This window comes from Bos mutus, chromosome 28, assembly GCF_027580195.1.
Source record: "Bos mutus isolate GX-2022 chromosome 28, NWIPB_WYAK_1.1, whole genome shotgun sequence".
NCBI lineage: Eukaryota > Metazoa > Chordata > Mammalia > Artiodactyla > Bovidae > Bos > Bos mutus.
The window spans coordinates 41,983,706-42,002,644 of record NC_091644.1 but is presented as its reverse complement, the minus strand read 5'-3'; the positions used below and the strand labels follow the sequence as shown (position 1 = coordinate 42,002,644).

At 39.8% G+C, this 18,939-nt stretch overlaps 1 protein-coding gene across 8 annotated transcripts in view; it reads right to left on the bottom strand.

Annotated features, from left to right (window-relative positions):
- TTC13 (tetratricopeptide repeat domain 13) overlaps positions 1 to 18,939 on the bottom strand; it is a 105,305-nt gene that overhangs the window by 40,327 nt on the left and 46,039 nt on the right. For all 8 annotated transcript variants that reach the window (XM_070364940.1, XM_070364938.1, XM_070364939.1 and 5 more), the window contains 3 exons: positions 17,228 to 17,369; positions 16,095 to 16,269; positions 14,059 to 14,215 (listed from right to left, as the gene is read on the bottom strand). In XM_070364940.1, coding sequence (XP_070221041.1) covers positions 14,059 to 14,215; positions 16,095 to 16,269; positions 17,228 to 17,369 — 474 coding nt within the window. The remainder of the gene's footprint in view (positions 1 to 14,058; positions 14,216 to 16,094; positions 16,270 to 17,227; positions 17,370 to 18,939) is intronic.

The following is an 18,939-nucleotide window of genomic DNA, read 5'->3' as shown; positions in this document are numbered from 1 at the left end:
GAGGCAAGACTGGACACCCTTGTCTTGTTCCTGATCTTAGAGGAAATACTTTCAGCTTTTCACCATTGAGAATAATGCTTGCTCTGGGTTTGTCATATATGGCCTTTATTATGTTGAGATAGGTGCCCTCTATGCCCACTTTCTAGAGAGGTTTTTTATCATAAACGACTACTGAACTTTGTCGAAAGCTTTTTCTGCATCTATTGAGATAATCATATGGCTTTTATTCTTCAATTTGGTGTCTCACATTGATTTACATCCCTAGGATAAATCCCACTTGATCACAGTGTATGATCATTTTAATGTGTCGCTGGATGTGGCTTGGTGGTATTTTGTTGAGGATTTTTGCATCTATGTTCATCAGTGATACTGACACATAGCATTCTTTTTGTGTGTGACATCTTTGTCTGGTTTTGGTATCACGGTGATAGTGGCCTTGTAGAATGAGTATGGGAATGTTCCTCTCTCTGCAATTTTTTTTAAGAGTAAGGATAGGTGTTAGCTCTTCTCTTAATGTTTGCTAGAATTTGCCAGTAAAGCCATGTGATCCTGGATTTTGTTTGTTGGAAGGCTTTTAATCCCAGTTTTAATTTCATTACTTGTGATTGGCCTGTTTATAATTTTCTGATTTCTTCCTGGCTCACTCTTAGAAGGTTGTATGTTTCTAAGAACTTGTCCGAAGATGGCGGAGGAGTAGGACAGGGAGAACACTTTCTCCCCCACAAATTCATCAAAAGAGCATTTAAACGTCGAGTAAATTCCACAAAACAACTTCTGAATGCCGGCAGAGGACATCAGGCACCCAGAAAAGCAATCCAACTCTTGAAAGGAGGTAGGAAAAATATAAAGACAAAAAAGAGACAAAGAGGGAGGGACGGAGCTCCGTCCCGGGAAGGGAGTCTTAAAAGAGAGAAGTTTCAAACACCAGGAAACCTTCTCACTGCGAATCTGTGCCGAGCTTTGGAAGCACAGAGGGCAGCATAACAGGAAGAAAAAAATAAATGAACAATTAAAACTCAAGATTGCGAGTCCTACGGTAACTCCGCCAGCGGAGAAGCAGCGCAGCAGACGCCTGCACGCGCCATTAACAAGCGGGGCTGGGCAGGGAGGCGCAGCGGGGCTGCATCGCTTAGAGTAAGAATCTGGCCTGAATACCTGAGCACTATCTGAGCGAAATAATTTGGGCTAACAAACCAGACTGTAGGATATCTACCACGCGAAAAGCCAGCCCCAACCTAAGACACCGCCAGGCCCAGCGCCGACGGAACAAAGAATTGAACAGAGATAGCCGGCTGCAGACCTTCCCTCCGGTGACAGGCAGCCAGAGCCGGAAGGGGGCAATCGCAGCCCCAGAGAGACATTATCTATAAAACTGTAAGCAGGCTTCTTTGCTAACTAAAACTTCTTGGGGGTCTGGACGGTTAACATCTGCCTAAGAAGGTGCGCCGGTTTTGTGCCCAGATAACCGAGTGGCGGGAGGCGATAAGTCGCAGCATTGGCGCTGCCAAACACCTCATCACTTGAGCTGCTCGGACCTGGGAAGAGCACAATACTCAGGCCCAACTGAGTCTGCGCCTCTGAGGACTACCCAAGTGCCTGAACCTGAGCGGCTTGGACCTGGGAGGTACATGCAACCCAGGGCCAGCCTCGGATTGTTCCCGGTGGAACAACCTAGAGCCCGAGCAGTGTGGGCAGGAGGCTACACGCGCAGTGAGCGGGGCAGACCCAGTGTGGCTGAGGCACTGCGGCGCCGCGCCAGTGTTATTTGCTTGCAGCATCCCTCCCTCCCTCCCCACAGCAGCGACTGAACAAGAGAAGAAATACAGTTCCACCCATCAGAACACTGACACAAGCTTCCCTAACCAGGAAACCTTGACAAGCCACCTGTACAAACCCACACACAGTGAGGAATAGCCACAATAAAGAGAACTCCACAAACTGCCAGAATATAGAAAGGACACCCCATACTCAGCAATTTAAACAAGATGAAGAGACAGAGGAATAGCCAGCAGATAAAGGAACAGGATAAATGCCCACCAAACCAAACAAAAGAGGAAGAGATAGGGAATCTACCTGATAAAGAATTCCGAATAATGATAGTGAAATTGATCCAAAATCTAGAAATTAAAATGGAATCACAGATAAATAGCTTGGAGACAAGGATTGAGAAGATGCAAGAAAGGTTTAACAAGGACCTAGAAGAAATAAAAAGAGTCAATATACAATGAATAATGCAATAAATGAAATTAAAAACACTCTGGAGGCAACAAATAGTAGAATAACAGAGGCAGAAGATAGGATTAGTGAATTAGAAGATAGAATGGTAGAAATAAATGAATCAGAGAGAATAAAAGAAAAACGAATTAAAAGAAATGAGGACAATCTCAGAGACCTCCAGGACAATATTAAACGCTACAACATTCAATCATAGGGGTTCCAGAAGAAGAAGAAAAAGAAAGACCATGAGAAAATACTTGAGGAGATAATAGTGGAAAACTTCCTAAACTGGGGAAGGAAATAATCACCCAAGTCCAAGAAACCCAGAGAATCCCAAACAGGATAAACCCAAGACGAAAACACCCCAAGACACATATTACTCAAATTAACAAAGATCAAACACAAAGAACAAATATTAAAAGCAGCAAGGGAAAAACAACAAATAACACACAAGGGAATTCCCATAAGGATAACAGCTGATCTTTCAATAGAAACTCTTCAAGCCAGGAGGGAATGGCAAGACATACTTAAAATGATGAAAGAAAATAACCTACAGCCCAGATTATTGTACCCAGCAAGGATTTCATTCAAGTATGAAGGAGAAATCAAAAGCTTCTCAGACAAGCAAAAGCTGAGAGAATTCTGCACCACCAAACCAGCTCTACAACAAATACTAAAGGATATTCTCTAGACAAGAAACACAAAAATGGTGTATAAATTCGAACCCCAAACAATAAAGTAAATGGCAACGGGATCATACTAATCAGTAATTACCTTAAACGTAAATGGGTTGAATGCCCCAACAAAAGACAAAGACTGGCTGAATGGATACAAAAACAAGACCCCTACATATGTTGTCTACAGGAGACCCACCTCAAAACAGGGGACACATACAGACTGAAAGTGAAGGGCTGGAAAAAAGATTTTCCATGCAAATAGGGACCAAAAGAAAGCAGGAGTAGCAATACTCATATCAGATAAAATAGACTTTAAAACAAAGGCTGTGAAAAGAGACAAAGAAGGTCACTACATAATGATCAAAGGATCAATCCAAGAAGAAGATATAACAATTATAAATATATATGCACCCAACACGGGAGCACCGCATATGTAAGACAAATGCTAACAAGTATGAAAGGAGAAATTAACAATAACACAATAATAGTGGGAGACTTTAATACCCCACTCACACCTATGGATAGATCAACTAAACAGAAAATTAACAAGGAAACACAAACTTTAAAAAAACGATACAATAGACCAGTTAGACCTAATTGATATCTATAGGACATTTCATCCCAAAACAATGAATTTCACCTTTTTCTCAAGCGCACATGGAACCTTCTCCAGGATAGATCACATCCTGGGCCATAAAAGCTAGCCTTGGTAAATTCAAAAAAATAGAAATCATTCCAAGCATCTTTTCTGACCACAATGCAGTAAGATTAGATCTCAATTACAGGAGAAAAACTATTAAAAATTCCAACATATGGAGGCTGAACAACACACTCCTGAATAACCAACAAATCACAGAAGAAATCAAAAAAAAATCAAAATTTGCATAGAAACGAATGAAAATGAAAACACAACAACCCAAAACCTGTGGGACACAGTAAAAGCAGTCCTAAGGGGAAAGTTCATAGCAATACAGGCACACCTCAAGAAACAAGAAAAAAGTCAAATAAATAACCTAAATCTACACCTAAAGCAACTAGAAAAGGAAGAAATGAAGAACCCCAGGGTTAGTAGAAGGAAAGAAATCTTAAAAATTAGAGCAGAAATAAATGCAAAAGAAACAAAAGAGACCATAGCAAAAATCAACAAAGCCAAAAGCTGGTTCTTTGAAAGGATAAATAAAATTGACAAACCATTAGCCAGACTCATCAAGAAACAAAGGGAGAAAAATCAAATCAATAAAATTAGAAATGACAGTGGAGAGATCACAACAGACAACATAGAAATACAAAGGATCATAAGAGACTACTATCAACAATTATATGCCAATAAAATGGACAACGTGGAAGAAATGGACAAATTCTTAGAAAAGTACAATTTTCCAAAACTCGACCAGGAAGAAATAGAAAACCTTAACAGACCCATCACAAGCACGGAAATTGAAACTGTAATCAAAAATCTTCCAGCAAACAAAGCCCAGGTCCAGACGGCTTCACAGCTGAATTCTACCAAAAATTTAGAGAAGAGCTAACACCTATCCTGCTCAAACTCTTCCAGAAAATTGCAGAGGAAGGTAAACTTCCAAACTCATTCTATGAGGCCACCATCACCCTAATACCAAAACCTGACAAAGATGCCACAAAAAAAGAAAACTATAGGCCAATATCACTGATGAACATAGATGCAAAAAATCCTAAACAAAATTCTAGCAATCAGAATCCAACAACACATTAAAAGATCATACACCATGACCAAGTGGGCTTTATCCCAGGGATGCAAGGATTCTTCAATATCCATAAATCAATCAATGTAATACACCACATCAACAAATTGAAAAACAAAAACCATATGATTATCTCAATAGATGCAGAGAAAGCCTTTGACAAAATTCAACACCCATTTATGATAAAAACTCTCAGAAAGCAGGAATAGAAGGAACATACCTCAACATAATAAAAGCTATATATGACAAACCCACAGCAAACATTATCCTCAATGGTGAAAAATTGAAAGCATTTCCTCTAAAGTCAGGAACAAGACAAGGGTGCCCACTTTCACCATTACTATTCAACATAGTTTTGGAAGTTTTGGCTACAGCAATCAGAGCAGAAAAAGAAATAAAAGGAATCAAATTGGAAAAGAAGAAGTAAAACTCTCACTATTTGCAGATGACATGATCCTCTACATAGAAAACCCTAAAGACTCCACCAGAAAATTACTAGAACTAATCAATGATTATAGTAAAGTTGCAGGATATAAAATCAACACACAGAAATCCCTTGCATTCCTATACACTAATAATGAGAAAACAGAAAGAGAAATTAAGGAAACAATTCCATTCACCATTGCAACGAAAAGAATAAAATATTTAGGAATATATCTACCTAAAGAAACTAAAGACCTATATATAGAAAACTATAAAACACTGGTGAAAGAAATCAAAGAGGACACTAATAGATGGAGAAATATACCATGTTCATGGATTGGAAGAATCAATATAGTGAAAATGAGTATACTACCCAAAGCAATTTATACATTCAATGCAATCCCTATCAAGCTACCAACAGTATTCTTCACAGAGCTAGAACAAATAATTTCACAATTTGTATGGAAATACAAAAAACCTCGAATAGCCAAAGCGATCTTGAGAAAGAAAAATGGAACTGGAGGAATCAACCTACCTGACTTCAGGCTCTACTACAAAGCCACAGTTATCAAGACAGTATGGTACTGGCACAAAGACAGAAATATAGATCAATGGAACAAAATAGAAAGCCCAGAGATAAATCCACGCACATATGGACACCTTATCTTTGACAAAGGAGGCAAGAATATACAGTGGATTAAAGACAATCTCTTTAACAAGCGGTGCTGGGAAATCTGGTCAACCACTTGTAAAAGAATGAAACTAGAACACTTTCTAACACCATATACAAAAATAAACTCAAAATGGATTAAAGATCTCAACATAAGACCAGAAACTATAAAACTCCTAGAGGAGAACATAGGCAAAACACTCTCTGACATACATCACAGCAGGATCCTCTATGACCCACCTCCCAGAATATTGGAAATAAAAGCAAAAATAAACAAATGGGACCTAATTAAACTTAAAAGCTTCTGCACATCAAAGGAAACTATTAGCAAGGTGAAAAGACAGCCTTCAGAATGGGAGAAAATAATAGCAAATGAAGCAACCGACAAACAACTAATCTCAAAAATATACAAGCAACTCCTACAGCTCAACTCCAGAAAAATAGATGACCCAATCAAAAAATGGGCCAAAGATCTAAATAGACATTTCTCCAAAGAAGACATACAGATGGCTAACAAACACTTGAAAAGATGCTCAACATCACTCTTTATCAGAGAAATGCAAATCAAAACCACTATGAGGTACCATTTCACACCAGTCAGAATGGCTGCGATCCAAAAGTCTACAAATAATAAATGCTGGAGAGGGTGTGGAGAAAAGGGAACCCTCTTACACTGTTGGTGGGAATGCAAACTAGTACAGCTACTATGGAGAACAGTGTGAGATTCCTTAAAAACTGGAAATAGAACTGCCTTATGATCCAGCAATCCCACTGCTGGGCATACACACTGAGGAAACCAGAAGGGAAAGAGACACATGTACCCCAATGTTCATCGCAGCACTGTTTATAATAGCCAGGACATGGAAGCAACCTAGATGTCCATCAGCAGATGAATGGATAAGAAAGCTGTGGTACATATACACAATGGAGTATTACTCAGCCATTAAAAAGAATACATTTGAATCAGTTCTAATGAGGTGGATGAAATTGGAGCCTATTATACAGAGTGAAGTAAGCCAGAAGGAAAAACATAAATACAGTATACTAACGCATATATATGGAATTTAGAAAGATGGTAACGATAACCCTGTATACGAGACAGCAAAAGAGACACTGATGTATAGAACAGTCTTATGGACTCTGTGGGAGAGGGTGGGAAGATTTGGAAGAATGGCATTGAAACATATGAAATGTCATGTATGAAACGAGATGCCAGTCCAGGTTCAGTGCACGATGCTGGATGCTTGGGGCTGGTGCGCTGGGAAGGCCCAGGGGGATGGTATGGGGAGGGGAGGGAGGAGGGTTCAGGATGGGGAGCATGTGTGTATCTGAAATTAAAAATTTAAAAAAAAAAAAAAAAAAAAAAAAAAGAACTTGTCCATTTCTCCCAGGCTGTCCATTTTATTGGCATACAGTTGCCTATTGTAGTCCCTTTAATCCTTTGTATATCTGTGATGTCAGTTTTAAGTTCTCCTCTTTCACTTCTAATTTTATTGATTTGAGTCCTCGCCTTTTCTTGATGAGTCTGGCTAAAGGTTTAACAATTTTGTTTTTCTTCTCAAAGAACCAGCTCTTAGTTTTATTGATCTTTGCTATTTTTTTCATTTCTATTTATTTCTGCTCTGATTTTTATGATTTCTTCACTTCTACTATCCTTGGGTTTTATTTCTTCTTCTTTCTCTAGTTGTTTTAGATGTAAGGTCAGGTAGTCTATTTGAGATTTTTCTTTCATGAGGTGGAACTGTATTGCTATAAACTTCCCCTTAGAACTGCTTTTGCCACATCCCATACGTTTTGGGCAGTGGTGTTTCCATCATCATTTGTTTCTAGGTATTTCTTTATTTCCTTTTTGATGTCTCCGTGATCTCTTGGTTGTTTAGTAGGAAGCTACTGTTTAGCTTCCATGTGTTTGTGTTTTTTACAGGTTTTTCCTGTAATTAATTTCTAATCTCATAGTGTCGTGGTTGGAAAAGATGCTTGATATGATGTCAATTTTCTTAAATTTACTGAGGCTTGATGTGTCACTCAAGATGTGATCTATCCTGTAGAATGCTTCCTGTGCACTTGAGAAGGCAGTGTATGCTGCTTTCAGGGGGAGTATCCTAGAAATATCAAGTCTGTCTGGTCTAATGTGTCACTTAATGCTTGCGTTTCCTTATTAATTTTCTATCTGAATGATCTTTCCATTGGTATAAGTGGAATATTAAAAGTGTCCCACTATTACCATGTTACTATTATCATGTAGATTTCCCCTTTTATGGCTGTTAGTATTTGCCTTACATACTGAGGTGCTCCTATGTTGGGTGCAAAAATATTTCCAATTGTTACACCTTCTTGGATTGATCCCTTGATCATTATGCAGTGTCCTCCTTTGTCTCTTGCAGTAGTCTTTATTTTAAAGACTATTTTGTCTGATATGGGTATTGCTACTCTAGTTTTCTTTTGATTTCTATTTTCATGGAATATCTTTTCCATCCCCTCACTTTCAGTCTGTATGTGCCCTAGGTCTGAAGTGAGTCTCCTGTAGAGTGCATACATGCAGGTCTTGTTTTGTATCCCTTCAGCCAGTCTGCATCTCTTGGTTGGAGCATTTAATCCATTCTCATTTAAGTTATTCATTGATATATATGTTCCTTTTAACATTTTCATAATGTTTTGGGTTTGTTTTTGTAGGTTTTCTATTCTTGTGTTTCCCACCTAGAAAAGTTACTTTAGCATTTGTTGTAAAGTTGATCTGGTGGAGTTGAATTCTCTTAGCTTTGGCTAATCTGCAAAGATTTGATTTCTCTGTCAAATCTGAATGAGATCCTTACTAGGTACAGTAATCTTGATTGCATATTTTTTCATTACTTTAAGTATGTTCTGCCTCTCCTGTCTGGCCTGCAGAGTTTCTGCTGAAAAATTAGCTGATAACCTTATGGGGATTCCCTTGTATGTTATTTTTTGCTTTTCTCTTCCTGTTTCTAATATTTTTTCTTTGTATTTAATTTTTGTTAGTTTGATTAACATGTGTCTTAGTGTGCTTCTCCTAGGGTTTATGCTATATGACACTCTCTGTACTTCTTGGACTTGGGTGACTATTTCCTTTCCCATTTTAGGGAAGTTTTTGTCCACAGTCTCTTCAAATATTTTCTCAGGCCCTTCCCTTTCTCTTCTTCTGGGACCCTTATAACTCAAATGTTAGTGTGTTTAAGTTGTCCCAGAGGTCTCTGAGACTGCTTCTATTTCTTTTCAATTTTTTTTTTTTATTCTGCTCTCTGGCAGTTATTTCTACCACTCTATCTTCCAACTTACTTATCCATTCTTCTGCCTCAAGTAGTCTGCTATAGTTTCCTTCTACTGTATTTTTCATTTTAGTTATTGTGTTGTTCATCACTGACTATTCTTTATTTTTCACAGATCATTGTTAAACATTTTTGTATCTTATCAATTAGTGCTTCCACTCTATTTCCAAGATCTTGAATCATCTTACTATCATTACACTGAATTCTTTTCCAGGTAAGTTGTCTATTTCCTCTTCCTATTTATTTGGTCTGTTGGGATTTTTACCTTGCTCCTTTGTCTGCAACGTATTTCTCTGCCACTTTATTTTGTCTAACCTACTGTGCAAGGTGGTTGCTCCTTTTGCTTCTACTGGCTGCCCCCTGAGGAGTGAGGCTGGCCCAGGGGCTTGTGCAGGCCTCCTGGTGGGACGGACTAAAGCCTGTGCGCTGGTGGGTAGAGCTGAGCTTTTTCCCCCTGATGGGCAGGGCCATGTCAGACGGTGTGTTTTGGGGTATCTGTGAGCTTAGTACAGCTTAGGCAGCCTGTCTGCTGATAGGTGGGGCTGTGTTCCTGTCCTGCCGGTTGTTTGGCATGTCCAGCATTGGAGCCTGAAGGCAGTTGGGTGAAGACAAGTCTCGGCATTGAGATGGATACCTCCTGGAGAGCACATGCCAATTACTATTCCCTGGGGTCAGGAATTCCCTGGCGGTCCAGCATCCAGGACTCAGTACTCCCACTCCGGAGGCCTAAGCTTGAACCCTGACCAGTAGACCAAGAGCCTGCAAGCCATGCACTGCAGCCAGAGAAAATAGAAAGAAAAAAGAAGAAAACAAATAAAACCCAAGACAAATAGCAAAAACCAAACCAAACACACAGTACCAACAACACAAATACAGAAGGAAAAACAGAAGAAAACAATTAAACAGACACAACAAATCCAAGACAAATGATAACAACAAAACCAAACAGAAACAAAGAAGCAGACAGAAAAGAATAAAAGGAAAAAAAGGAGAACAAAGAATTAAAAAATGAGAACAATCAATAAGGACTAAACTAATAAAAACAGAAAAAGAAAACAAATATAGAAAGGCAATAAACAAAAAAGTGAAGACAACATAAAAGAAACCTATAAAAACAATCAAAAAGAAAGAGGAAAAAATAAAGGGATTAACAAAGAACCAAAGAACAAACAGAAAAAAAACTACAAAATATCAAAAAAGTAAAAACGGAAAATAAAAGTATATATTAGAAAAACTGGTAAATAAAAATAAAACAGCACCAACTGAACAAAATGAAACAAACAAAGAATAATAGTAATAAGAGTATTTTCCTGGGGCCTCCTCTGTCGGTATCCTCACTCTCACGGTGGGCCAGATCCAGTCCCTGTCTCCCCAGGGGGCCCTCCAATACCTCTAGGTAGGTCTCTGGACCTGCTGTGGGCACTGTGGGGCTAGCTCAGACTCTGACCTGGCCTGACTCCCACATGTACTTACCCTCAAAGTCCACTGCTGACTGACCTCATTCGTGGGAATAGGTGTCTACTCAGGGGCTCCCCAGACACAGGATTTATCAAGCTGATCTCAGGAATTTAATTTGTGGCTTGGGCATCTGCACAGATAGATTTCTGTTCCTTTTCCTTAGTTGCCCCGCCCCTGGGGCTCAGTTTTGGTTTTTGCCCCAACTCTGAACGTGCACCACCCTCTCGCATCTGTTTCCCGCCTAGGTGAGAAGGAATGAAAACAGTGGCTGATGGAGACACACTCCCTCAGGCTGGTGAGGAGTATAGCATCCACAACTAGGGTTTGCATGCGTTGCCTGCAGTGGTAGGGACCAGAAGGCAGTTGCAACAGACTAGGCTGCAGTCACTCTGGTGGGAGTCTCTCCCAGTGCTGGTGGAGGCAGGGGCTGGCATGTGGGGGGATGTAGCAGGCCCACTTCTTCCATGCCTCTCAACAATGATGCCTCGTTTCCTAGGCACACCACGCTTCCGCTAGGGCAATTCCCAGCAATAGAGCCCTTCACTTGTGTCCCCCGCTGTATCTGTTCAGGCAGTAGTACTCCTTTCCCCAGATGTGCTCTCTGTTTAACTCCATGCTTTAGCACTCAGCCTCTGCCAGCATTGGTGGGTTTTTGTCTCAGGCGGGAGTGCCCAGGAAGGCTTTGACAAGGGCGCTGCTTCAGACCCCAGAGCCTGCCTGGGCAGAGGAGGCCTTGGCTTAAGGGGTGGGCAAGCCTGCTCAGATGGCTGCCCCTTCCAGTGCCTGTGGAGGCATAAGCCAGCAGGTATGGAAGGGGGTTGTAATGGCAGCCTTGCCCCTTGCAATGCCACTCAACAATGAAGCCTTACTTCTATGGTGTCTTGGACATTTTCCACAAACCTTTGCAGTTTTGGAGCCCGTTACTCCTTTCCCGACAGGCTGTCTTTTCAAAGACAACAGCTGTCCCCTCCCTGGGTCTGCATTCCAAACCCCACTTTCCAGCATGCATGACTCACAACTCAGGCTGGGCTGTGCAGAGCTGCAGCACAGACCATGCATGCAGTTCTTACTTTGTCCTACCTTCGACAGACCATCCGTTGTGTTCCCCCTTGATCCCCTAGAGGTCTCTTTCTATTCCCAGCTGATTTCCCCACCATGAGGGAATTTATCTGAGTGTGGGGACTTCCCCTCACCTTCAGCTTCCCACCAGGGTTGCGAGTCCTTTTTTTGATTCCTCTTTTTTTTTCCTTTGATCTTTCATCCTAGTTGGTTGTAAGGGCATTTTTCCTGTTCTTTTAGGTGTCCAAAGTCTTCCACTAACATTCAGCAGGTGCTCTGTGAGAACTGTTCCGTTTGTAGATGTATTCTTGACGCACTTGTCAGGAGCAACAAATTTCATGTCCTTCTATTCCACCATCTTGACTCCCTCCTACCTGTTCATGTCTTTTGCACTTTTTTAAATTGGAATGGGTTGTTTGACTTTTACTTTTTAACTTGTATAAACTGTTGGTGTTGAAAGGTTTACAATCTAATAATTGACCCTAGGTGATATGACTTCCCTATTTTTTACGGTTTTTCTCTTTACCCTAGGTGTTTTCCAGTTACTTACGGTGTATCTGAATGGATTTCTTTGTATTTACCCCATGCTTTAAAAAAACTATAGATTTTTTTGCTGTCTTGTATACAGGGTTATTGTTACCATCTTTCTAAATTCCATATATATGCGCTAGAATACTGTATTGGTACACTGATGTATAGAACAGTCTTTTGGACTCTGTGGGAGAGGGAGAGGGTGGGAAGATTTGGGAGAATGGCACTGAAATATGTATAATATCATATATGAAATGAGTTGTCAGTCCAGGTTCGATGCACAATACTGGATGCTTGGGGCTGGTGCACTGGGACGACCCAGAGGGATGGTATGGGGAGGGAGGAGGGTTTAGGATGGGGAAAACATGTATACCTGTGGTGGATTCATTTTGATATATGGCAAAACCAATACAAAATTGTAAAGTTAAAAAATAAAATGAAAAAAAAAAACTATAGATTTATTAATATGTTTCCTTTTTCCTGAAAAATTCTTGGCTATTATTTCTTCAAACATTGCCTCTCTTCTATTTTCTCCTTCTGAAGTTTCAATTAGTTACATGTTAGCCCTTCTTACATTTTACACATCTTCTCTCTTGCAGGTTTTCCAACTCCTCAACTCTGTGCCCCACTCTGGATACTTCCTAACGCTCTATCTTCCAATCCTGCAATTTCTTCTCAGCTATAGCTAATCTGCTTTTTAGTCTGTATACTGAGTTCTACATTTCAATGACTGTATTTTCTATTCTTAGAGCATCTAATTATTTTTTTAATCTGGTCTTTTATAATCTCATGTTTCTTGCTCATGTTTATGATTTCATAACTTCTTTAAGCACTTCATCTGGAGTTATTGTAGAGTTTATATTCAACAGTTTCAATATGTGAAGTCCATAAGGGTTAAAGTCTATTGTTTGTTGCTTCTGTTGATTCTCACAAATGGCTCTGGTCATCTTGGTTTTGATTCGGATGCTAATGATCTTAAGCTGTGGGAATACTTGAGGGCACAAATTGGCACCAATTTCTTCCCAGGAAGGATTTGTTTCTGCTTCCATTGAGATCCTGGGAATGCCTCCAATACTGGATCACTTTAGCCCCTGGAAGGTCAGCAAACCCATCCTGCTCATGCTTCAAGGCGCTCCACTGGGTAGGACATCTTTTCCTTTAACATGTGTTTACCACCCATCACTCTGGTCGAATATCTTTCTTTTTTTTTAAGAATTAGGGGGCTGATCTTCACAGATTTTTCCTAATTTTTAAGGCAGCTAGACTCCCAGGAATTAATTTCTATTCTAAATCTAATTGTTCTATAATGAGATAGCCTTTTAGCAGATCTATTCTGCCAAACTGCAGCAGTATTGGCCAGCACTCTAATTTCAAACTTTTAATATGTTAAGAAATTTGTTTTAAAGTGATACGGTAAAAAAAAATAATGCATATCAAAGGCTACCAAGAATTGTTAAGTACATTTGAAGTCTGAAAGTACCCTAAATTACCATGGAATGCTGGGCTAAAAGAAATCATATCTGTAGGGCAGGAACAGAGACACAGACGTAGAGAAAGGACTTATGGACACAGTGGGGTGGGGAGAAGAGGGTGGGATGAATTGAGAGTAGCACTGACATGTATACATTATAATGTGTAAAACAGATAGCTAGTGGGAAGTTGCTATTACAGCGTAGGCAGCTCATCTTGCTGCTCTGTGATGACCTAGAAGGGTGGGATAGGGGGTGCAAGGGAGGCTCAAAAGGGAGGGGATACATGTATATATCAGCTGATTCACATTGTTGTATAGCAGAAATCAATACAACATTATAAAGCAATTATCTTCCAATTGAAAATTTTTTAAAAAAGGAAATCATATATTCAAAGGTAAACTGAAAGAAGTATTTCCAGACATATCAAATTCAAAAATAAATTCATCAGAAACGTGGATAGAAAGCTATTATCAGGCAAGAGACATTATGATGAACTTGACAGCTTAGTGTTAAAAAAGAAAAAAGGTCTTCATTTAAATAACTCACTTTATGTGGGGTTGCAGCCCTGGCTGCTCTTCATAGTCTTCTATGAGGAAAGGCAGATTCTTAGCCCAGTGGTCTTTAAAGCTTCCAGGCAGATCCACGTCAATGTTATATTCCGTTAGGGGAGTATCAAGATGTGCATGAAGATATCGAGAATACTCTGCAGATAGGAAACGAGATCTGACACACCCAAATATGCTGAAACAGTTTTTACAGCTAATTATAATTTTTATAGCCAATCTGTACAAAGTACAATTACTTCATAACAAACTGTTATTTAATTACAAGAATTCTACGTGGAAACTCCAAATTTTAGCAAGTCACTATTATATGATAATGGAGGTAGCCTGCTGCTGACTTATTACCAGGGGCAAATACAAACCAGTCCATCTGGGTCCACCTTGCCTAAATTTTAACCACCTTTCGATAAGCAATACGAAAGATCTCACTATTCAATTCCAGAGTCTGGGAATGCAAGTTCAGTGTTAGACAGAGCCTGGTTCCTTGTCAACTGATAGATGTACTGACTATGTATGCAATTTCATCAACTGACTGACCAACTGCTGCTTATCTCTAGGGAAGCAGTGTAGAAAGAACCAGGATATGTAGCGCCCCCATCTTCAGTCTATAGCTCACAAGTCCAAGTTCTTCTGAATGAGGAAAAAAGAGGGAATTACAACTTAGAGTAAAGAGCTGTGCTGTCCAAAAGGTAGTCCCTGCTGCTGCTGCTGCTAAGTCGCTTCAGTCGTGTCCGACTCTGTGCAATCCCATAGACGGCAGCCCACCAGGCCCGCCATCCCTGGGATTCTCCAGGTAAGAACACTGGAGTGGGTTTCCATTTCCTCCTCCAACGCATGAAAGTGAAAAGTGAAAGTGAAGTCGCTCAGTCATGTCCGACTCTTAGCGACCCCATGGACTGCAGCCTACCAGGCTCCTCCATCCACGGGATTTTCCAGGCAAGAGTACTGGAGAAGGTAGTCCCTAATAGCTGGCTATTGAGAACTTGAGATGTGGATGAGAAACTGAACTTTAAATTTTATTTAATTAGAAATTTAAACTTAAAACTGATGTTTTATTCAATTATTAGAAAACTGCAATATGTTTGGAACAACTTGCATCTGTCAGTCTATTTTTCTAATTTTAAATTTTATTAAATCTAAATTCAGACCAAGTATTTCCAATGAAAATTTAGCATCCAAATTGAGATGAACTATAATATATACCATATTCAAAGACTAGTACAAAGAAATATAAAACAGCCAATAAATAGTGTTTTCATAATAATAATAATATGCTGAACTGATATTGTAGAGGTACTGAGTTAAATAAGATGAATTAGTAAAATGAATTCCACCTGTTTGTTTTTACTTTTTTAACATGGCTACTAGAAATTTAAAATTACATACATGGTTTGCAATTTTTTCACTGGACAGTACTATAATAGAGGGTTAATGAAAAAGGAAAGAGAAAAAATAAAAGTAAATATCTGGGCTTTATATGAAAAATAAAAATGTCTATGTATAGCATAAAAAGGGTAAGACTGACTAATAAAAGGATAACTCAAAGATTTGCTTTCTTTTTCATCTCAATTTAAATTCTCCAAAATATGCAAGAATTCTGATATGCAGGAGTTGACAGATCAAAGATACTAAGTTCTTATTTAACAGTGAAAACTTAAGATTACTTTCTTGTCATTCCTATATTTTTGGATGTGATGTGACAAGACAAGGACACCCAGATGATTGTCATATTTAGTTCAAAATACATTGTTTCTGCATAAGTAAAATTTTTTAATTTTAGAAAGAAAAAATGTGAGGAAGAGGCAAAAAAAAAAAAACAAAAACAAACCAAGACTGGCCTTTAGGAGATACAAGCTCTCTCTAGTCCAGTTACCACCACTAACCAGAGGGTGGCTGGGGGCAAGTCACCCAGCTTCCCTGAGACTCAACTGCCTAACAGGTAACCTCAGAGACGAGCAGTATGATTCCTGCAACTCTAAGCACTCACAGAGTCAATGATTCTGCAGCTGTCGGACTTACCTCGGAGATACTTCACTTTAAGGTACTCTGGGCTGGCCTTTTGGCCAGGAAGAGGGTCATTTAGCATAACTTTAGTTTGCGCTTTTATCCCTTCATAAAACTGTCCCATTGCCACGTGGCTGAGTCCTTTCATGTACTGGCACACCTCGTTATATGGCTCCAGCTGCAGACATCGCTGAGGCATTGAAGGAAAAAAGGCTGTATTAGAATCCATACAGTTTAGAAACCTTTAAAGTGCTCTACTCTTTAATCTGGAATTATAAACTGAAATTAGGAAAGTTTTCCCTCCAGGTTAAATCAGACCAAAAACATACTCTGTAAATCAGTCTGTTGGTCAAGACAATGGTTCTTTCCTCTTTCTTTTTGTTGAAGTCTAAGTCCTATCACTTCATGGGAAATAGATGGGGAAACAGTGGAAACAGTATCAGACTTTATTTTTGGGGGCTCCAAAATCACTGAAGATGGTGACTGCAGCCATGAAATTAAAAGACACTTACTCCTTGGAAGGAAAGATATGACCAACCTAGATACCATATTGAAAAGCAGAGACATTACTTTGCCAACAAAGGTCCGTCTAGTCAAGGCTATGGTTTTTCTAGTGATCATGTATGGATGCCAGAGTTGGACTGTGAAGAAAGCTGAGCACCAAAGAACTGATGGTTTTGAACTGTGGTGCTGGAGAAGACTCTTGAGAGTCCCTTGGGCTGCAAGGAGATCCAACCAGTCCATTCTAAAGGAGATCAGTCTTGGGTGTTCTTTGGAAGGAATGATGCTAAAGCTGAAACTCCAGTACTTTGGCCACCACATGCGAAGAGTTGACTCATTGGAAAAGACTCTGATGCTGGGAGGGATTGGGGGCAGGAGGAAAAGGGGACAACAGAGGATGAGATGGCTGGATGGCATCACTGACTTGATGGACATGAGTCTGAGTGAACTCCGGGAGATGGTGATGGACAGGGAGGCCTGGCGTGCTGCGATTCATGGGGTCGCAAAGAGCTGGACACGACTGAGCGACTGAACTGAACTGAAGCACTATTCTTGCCCACCCCCAATGACTCCATTCATTTCACGAAACCTTGTAGAATAATAATATAAAATTGCAGTTCCAGTGCTTCTCTCTTACGGATGCTCACCTTGAAGTTCTTAAGGGCTTCATGTAAGCTGCCATGGTGATAAAGCATCATTCCGCGGAGCTGGAGGGTCTGCACGTGATTTTGGTTGAGCAACAGAGCCTTCTGAAAGCTCTCGGTGGCTGCTTCAAAATTGCCCAGTTCCCTAGGTATTTAACAACAGTGATGAACATAATACAGGCGTTTTAGTCAACATACAGAATTAAGTTACCCTCAAAATTATGATCCAATCTATAAGTAAGATACTTTAATGTGGGTGTTTGCTTATTTATTTTACCAAATTCATAGGTTTAAAATTTATTTTTTCTGTTGTTTAAGTTACTTCAATTAAAATCTAATAAATCATTATCTAATTTAAATTTTGAAATAAGAAGTGTATTTTAGATTTGTGGTCATTTCAGAGTGAAAATGGTTATTACTGACCAGCCTTGCCTTATTTTGTATATTAAAAATTTTATAAATAATAGAAACTTTAAAATATCTCATGTCAATTTTATATAAACAATAAATACATTATATATATATATAACACCCACTTACATTTATACAGCATTTTACTATTTAATAGGTGTTTCCAGATCTGTTTTCCCACAATTCCATGGGACAGGACAGATAAATACCATCCCTTAAACCTAGAATGAATCCAAACACACTTTCTCCAAGTCAGTATAAAAGACTTTTTCTAACTATGCTGCTGCTGCTGCTGCTAAGTCGCTTCAGTCGTGTCCGACTCTGTGCGACCCCATAGATGGCAGCCCACCAGGCTCCCCCATCCCTGGGATTCTCCAGGCAAGAACACTGGAGTGGGTTTCTAACTATGGAGTCAGATAAATAAGCTCTTGAATTAGATCCTTTTTGAGTAAGGCACCTAACAGTTTTACAGGAGATTTCTGTCACTATCTTTCTCTTTCCTAACATTTATAGTACCTTTATACAGGTCAGACAGAGAAGGCAATGGCACCCCACTCCAGTACTCTTGCCTGGAAAATCTCATGGACGGAGGAGCCTGGTAGGCTGTAGTCCATGGGGTCGCTAAAAGTCGGTCACAACTGAGCGACTTCACTTTCACTTTTTCACTATCATGCACTGGAGAAGGAAATGGCAACCCACTCCAGTGTTCTTGCCTGGAGAATCCCAGGGACAGCGGAGCCTGGTGGGCTGCGGTCTATGGGGTCACACAGAGTCGGACACGACTGAAGTGACTTAGTAGCAGCAGCATACAGGTCAGAGTGCTAAAAAATTTTTTTGAATCGGAAGTCAGGATAGCTTTGATGGTCAGAGTAATGCATGTAATAAGGAAGCCAAGCATTGCTGCTTGTTCCTGATAGAGATGCAACACACTTGTAACATTTCCATCTCGCAATTCTAGGATCTTTAAACAGAGCCTTGTGATGTGGATATTAACCTTAGCTACTGCCTAAAAAGGTCAGTATCATCCATAAGTCAACACCTTAGAATGCCACTATTCAAAGCACGTACGTTTGAAGGACTACTGTTTTCTCGGCCAGTATATACAGACTAAGGTTACTTTAGGGCACAGCAGCAGCAGCAACATGCATTATGGTATCTACCTCTTACCCATGGTTTTCTCTACGCCCAGAGAAGATCTCAACAAGTATGTGAACACCTATGTGATTTAGAATGACCATCTCTTCAGGCTAAGAAACGCATTTTTAAAAACCAAATCCCTATTACGAGAGGCTATGCCACTACAC